This window comes from Colobus angolensis, unplaced genomic scaffold (assembly GCF_000951035.1).
Source record: "Colobus angolensis palliatus isolate OR3802 unplaced genomic scaffold, Cang.pa_1.0 Scaffold476, whole genome shotgun sequence".
NCBI classification, from domain to species: Eukaryota; Metazoa; Chordata; class Mammalia; order Primates; family Cercopithecidae; genus Colobus; species Colobus angolensis.
Genome location: NW_012118221.1, coordinates 625,377 through 631,312, shown reverse-complemented (window position 1 = coordinate 631,312; position 5,936 = coordinate 625,377). Strand labels below are relative to the sequence as shown.

General features: G+C 44.9%; 1 protein-coding gene across 1 annotated transcript in view; it reads right to left on the bottom strand.

Moving 5' to 3' along the window:
- LOC105523812 (probable ATP-dependent RNA helicase DDX46) overlaps window positions 1-1,785 on the bottom strand; it is a gene marked incomplete at its 3' end in the record, with an annotated part of 63,641 nt that extends 61,856 nt beyond the window's left edge. The window contains exon 1 of the mRNA XM_011958819.1: window positions 1,557-1,785. Within this exon, the coding sequence (XP_011814209.1) occupies window positions 1,557-1,573 (17 nt within the window). The remainder of the gene's footprint in view (window positions 1-1,556) is intronic.
- Window positions 1,786-5,936: the final 4,151 nt, after the last annotated feature.

Below are 5,936 nucleotides of genomic sequence, written 5' to 3'. Positions count from 1 at the left end.
GGCAGGAGAATGGCATAAACCCGGGAGGCAGAGCTTGCAGTGAGCTGAGATCCGGCCACTGCACTCCAGCCTGGGCAACAGAGCGAGACTCCGTCTCAAAAAAAAAAAAAAAAGATAAAAACCCTTCATGAAACCTACACATGTAGAAAAATTGGGCTTTTTAGCTATTTCTCTAACACCCTGAGCCTTCCCACCTCTGGGCCTTTCATGATTCTCTGAACAAACGTAGAGCACAGGCCATGCACAGCAGAGAGGTAAAGGAGAAGGCTGAAGGGCTAGAATGCACCTTCTTGTGAAGGGCCTTGAAGGCTGCCACAGAGTTTAAATTTCATCTTGGAAGCAGTAGGAACCAATGGAGACTAAGTCAGGGGCATGACATGTTCTTATCTCTACTTCAGAAGCGTCGCTCTGGCTGTAGTGTGAGGGATCTAACAATTAGGAGAGCAACAAAGGAAGACAATCAATTCAGAGAATAATCAATTTAAAACAGGTGTAGTAGTCTGGACAATAAATAATTAGGGCTTCAATTAAGTCAGAGACAGCCAGAATGGGGAAAGGATGTAGAACCGAACAGGCTGTGGGTAGTGAGAGAGAAGAATGAGTCAAATAAATATCACTTCCAAATTTCTGGGCTGGGCAGCCTTCAGGAGATTTAAAACACCGTTACAGGAATTTTCTGTAGTTAAAGAAATATTCTTTATCTTCATCCAGGTGATGATTACACGGTTTATATACTTGCTAAATTTCATCAAGTTTTACCCTTACGTTTTGTCCATTTCCCTGACTGTTAATTTTACCTCAACAAAGAACTGTTAGCATTAAAAACAAAAGCCTTCATTGTTCCTAGGCATAAAATATCTTTCAGTCATTGCTAAATACATAGGAAATAGTCATTTTTAACATAAAATTCTCAAGGTTCCTAACAATCTATCAACAATCTAAAGTTGTGATGAGATCGCATAGTTCTAATAAGAGCTCACAGTCCATAACTTCAAAGGACAGAAAAGCAGGTAACAAAAAAATACGAAATCTATTTGCGAAGTAAATGCCCACGCAACAAGTATTTATCGTAGCCCAGTAAAAGCCTAGTCGTGTACAGTGCTGTCGATGCGGTAAAAATGTCTGCCCACAAGCTCCTTTCATGTAACTTGGGAAAAGACCATAAGCGCACAAAGAGCTAAAATACAGAATGATGGGAGTCGAAGAAATGTTGGAAATGCGAAGTAATAAGCAATCCAACTGGGATCACTTCCAACTGAAGTAATCAGGGCAGGCTCCCTTGAAGTGGCGGGATGTGGTGCCCAATCACTAACGTCCTGGAGGATTGTTCCCGCTCCAGGGGTTCGAACCTTCTGATAGTAGTGCAGAAGCCGTCGCTGGCCCAAGCACAACCATTCCCTCAGCCGAGGTCCCCCACCCCTTCCAATGCCCGCGGGGCAGCGCTGGCCGCACGTGGGGCCGCGCCAGGCCTGGCTGGGCGGCCACCTCAACTCCCGCCTCTTCTCACGACCCCAAGAAGCCGTTCGCCCGCTAGCCCGCTCGGTGCTCTGCCTCACCGTGACTCCCGACCCATGCTGCCGACCGCGGGAATGCTGGTGCCCTTGAGTACCACGCGCAGGCGAACGGGACAAAAGGGAAACTCCGCTGCCCTCAGCGCCCTGCAAAGATCCGCGCTAAGCACTAGCGACAACTACACTGGCGACGGCCATCCCAGCGCGGCCAACGAAAACAGGACGTGCTGGCGCCGGCAGCCGAAGGAAGAGAAAAGCCGACCGGAAGCTGCGGCTCTTCCACAGCGCCCCCGCTCGACTGGAGGGCGCACAGCGCCGGCCTCCTCGAAAAGTGATGCCTTGGCCCGGTCTTCCCGGCCCCTGCGCCTGGCTGATTAGTGCGATGGAGCTTAGCGACTCAGCCTTGCCGGCCCGGGAGGATGTTTCGCACCAGAGCCAAAGAGGCGTCCTGGGCAGGCTGATGTCTGCCTTAATTTGCGATACATAATGCGGCAACTTTCTCCATACACGCTCTTTATTCATGTATACATTCTCTCATTTATGTGTTGTCATATGCCAGGCTTCTGCTAGATCCTGGGTAGCTCACAGTCTAGCGGGGGAAATAGAGATGACTAAGCCAGCGCAGTGGCTTACGCCTGAAATCCCAGCATTTTGGGAGGCTGAGGCAGGAGGATAGCTTGAGCCCAGGAATTCAAGACCTGGGCAAAGTAGCCCCCGTCTCTGCAAAGAAAGTAATAATAATGATAGACTTGACTAAAAACACAAGCTGATGTAATACAGTAAGGAGAGTACACCATTGGAGAGGGATTCAGAAAAAACGTTTCCTGGGGAAGTGAACTTTGAGGTGAGATTTGAAGACCGAGTAGGTGTTAACCTAGCAGAGAACAAAGAGCTAAAAATTCTTTGGCAAAAGGTTAGTTCTCAACATTCTCTCTCTGGGAAGCTTAAAATAAAATAAACACAAAAAAGGGCCAGGCATGGTGGCTTATGCCTATAGTCCCAGCTCCTTGGGAGGCCGAGGCAGGAGGATGGCTTGAGCCCAGGAGTTCAAGACCAACCTGTGCAACTTAGTGAGACCCTCTACAGAAAATAAGCAAAATAATTAGCCAGGTGTGCTGGCACGCCTGTGGTTCTAGCTACTTGGGAGGCTGAGGCAAGAAGATTACTGGAGCCCAGGAGTTTGAGGCTGCAGTGAGCTATGATCACTCCAACCTGGATAGCAGAGAGAAATCTCATCTCTAAAATATTAATAAATAAAATAGAAGCCTGGGTTCCACCCCTATGTTCTGATTTAATTGGCCTGGAGTGCTTCTTGTGCACTAGGAATTTTTAAGCTTCCCAGGTAATTCTGAAGTACAGTCAAGATTGAGAACATTATTCAAGAGTTTGGGCACCAAAAACTGTATATGTATTGTGAATGACTAGTCTCATGGAACACACACAGAAACGTTGAGTTGTTTTTGCAGGAAGCTATAATGGAGTTGGAGAAAGGCTCACATTTTTACTTTACTTGCCTCTGTACTATTTTACTTTCTTATACCTAAAGATGATGGAAATGTTCTGTTATCTTGATTTTGGTGGTCATTGAATAGATTTGCACATTTTTAAAAATTCACTGAACTGTACCCTTTAACTGTACATGACTTATTGTATGTAAATTTTACCTCAACATAGTTGGTTTAAAAAAAAAAAAAAAAGGCCGGGCGCGGTGGCTCAAGCCTGTAATCCCAGCACTTTGGGAGGCCGAGACAGGTGGATCACGAGGTCAGGAGATCGAGATCATCCTGGCTAACACGGTGAAACCCCGTCTCTACTAAAAAAAAATACAAAAATCTAGCCGGGCGAGGTGGCGGGCGCCTGTAGTCCCAGCTACTCAGGAGGCTGAGGCAGGAGAATGGCGGGAACCCGGGAGGCGGAGCTTGCAGTGAGCTGAGATCCGGCCACTGCACTCCAGCCTGGGTGATAGAGCGAGACTCCGTCTCAACAAAAAAAAAAAAAAAAAAAAAAAAAAAAAAAAAAAAAAAAAAAGCAAACCAACGAGTGACACTCCAAGATGAGTTTATGCTCCCCCTGCCCCCCTTCCACCATGGCTTGCTGTCCACCTGTGGTAGCTGTGAGAAACACTGAAGAGGGATAGAGACGGAGGGTCTGGCAGTCCATGCCAAAGGTAAGAAGGCCTGAGCTAATTAATGAGTGACAGGATGGACACCAAGGAGGGTTAGGAATCCCCCTGTAAATTGTTTGGATGTGGGCTGCAGGTAGGGAATGTGAATTTCAGCCTAAAAGACATAGGAAACCACCAGTGGCTTAAACAGTGGAGACTGAGAAATGATCAGATTCTGGGTATATTCTGGAAGCAGCTCTCAAAGTGCCAATAGATAAACTGGATGTGAGCTATGAGGGAAAGGAAGGAATGAAAGATGACTGCCAGGTTTTCAATAGAGCTATTGTGGACTGTGGTGAATTTGTGGAGATGAGAAAGGTATGAGAGCAACAGATTTGGTGGAGGAAATAGAGAGTCATTGATTTTGTTTCAGTCATGTGATATTTGAGGTGCCTACTAGACATCCAGGAAATAACAGCTACAAATAGAGATGGGAGAGATATGGGTCCTCAACATTTTATAGAATATATATATAATACACAGTATTTGAAGCCATGGAACTGCATGAGGCCATGCAGAAGTGAATGGAAATAAGTCCTTAATTTCTGAAATTAACACAATTTGAATATTGTTTAGAATCACAGGATTAGGGCTGGGCACAGTGGCTCATGACTGTTATCCTAGCACTTTGGGAGGCTGAGGCGGGTGGATCACGTGAAGGCAGGAGTTCAAGACCAGCCTGGCCAACATGGTGAAATCCTGTCTCTACTAAAAACACAAAAATTAGCTGAGTGTGGTGCTGTGTGCTAATCCCAGCTACTCGGGAGGCTGAGGCATGAGAATCACTTGAACACGGGAGACAGAGGTCGCATTGAGCCAAGATTGTACCATTGTACTCCAGCCTGTGCAACAGAGTGAGACTCTGTCTCAAAAAATAATAATAAAAAGAATCACGGGATTAATGTTACAGATTTTTAAAATCACAAACTCAAACTTCTTGATTTTAAGTAACAAAACTGAGACTCAGGAAGCATATTTAGTCCTAGATCACTAACCTTGTTGGAATCTAACCTAGAACTAGAGTCCAGAGATCTGACACTTAGGCCAGAGCTCTCTTCAAGATACTTTATTTCCAACTCCCCTTTAAGAGGACACATTAACATGACAATTCTAACTGGTTTAAATATTTATTATATACATATAATATATAACTATATAAAATACATATTGGTTGTACTTATGTATTTGTATGTGCTATGTACAGTTAAATATTTATAGTACTATATAATATTCATATTGGCTAGCAGTAATATATTATATATTATATATATATATTTTGTTGTTGTTGTTGTTGTTGTTGTTGTTTTTTGAGACAGGGCCTGGTTCTGTTGCCCAGGCTGGAGTGCAGTAGTGTGATCTTGGTTCACTGCAACCTCCTCCCAGGTTCAAGTAATTCTTGCGCCTCAGCCTCCCAAGTAGCCAGGAGCTGGGACTACAGGCACACACCACCCTGCCAGCTAACTTTTGTGTTTTTCACAGAGAGGGTTTTGCCATGTTGCCCAGGCTGGTCTCAAACTCCTGGACTCCTGGACTCAAGCAATCTGTCTCCCTTGGCCTCCCAAAGTGCTGGGATTACAGGTGTGCACCACCCCTACTCCACCACAATATGTTTATAGTAAATTCACATCAAGTCTGTACTGGAGGAAGTTTTTTTTTTTTCTTTTTTTTTGAGACGGAGTTTCACTCTTGTTGCCCAGGCTGGAGTGCAATGGCATGACTTTGGCTCACTGCAACCTCCGCCTCCCAGGTTCAAGCGATTCTCCTGCCTCAGCCTCCTGAGTAGCTGGGATTACAGGTATGCGCCACCACGCCCAGCTGATTTTGTTTTTATTAGAGACGGGGTTTCATCATGTTAGTCAGGCTGGTCACGAAATCCCAACCTCAAGTGATCTGCCTGCCTCGGCCTCCCAAAAAGCTGGGATTACACGCATGAGCCACTGCGCCTGGCTGGAAGGTTTTATCTATTAGACAGGTGAAAGAAATGACTATAGTCTGTGTTCCAATACATCACTTTCAGTAAACTAACCTGTCTTCCAAAACAGCAGATTTTGACTGTGACTTACTAACCCAGTATTGAATATCTTATAACCCTCTTGCTGTTTTTAGTGCCAACTGTGATGACACATATCCATTTATACAACTAATTGAACTAAAAAAACTACTAGGTAACATAGTCAAGATGTCACCTCTAAACAACCATCCTTGTCACTCTAGTTTTAATCCATATACCTTTTTTTTTTTTTTTCTTGAGACAGAGTCTT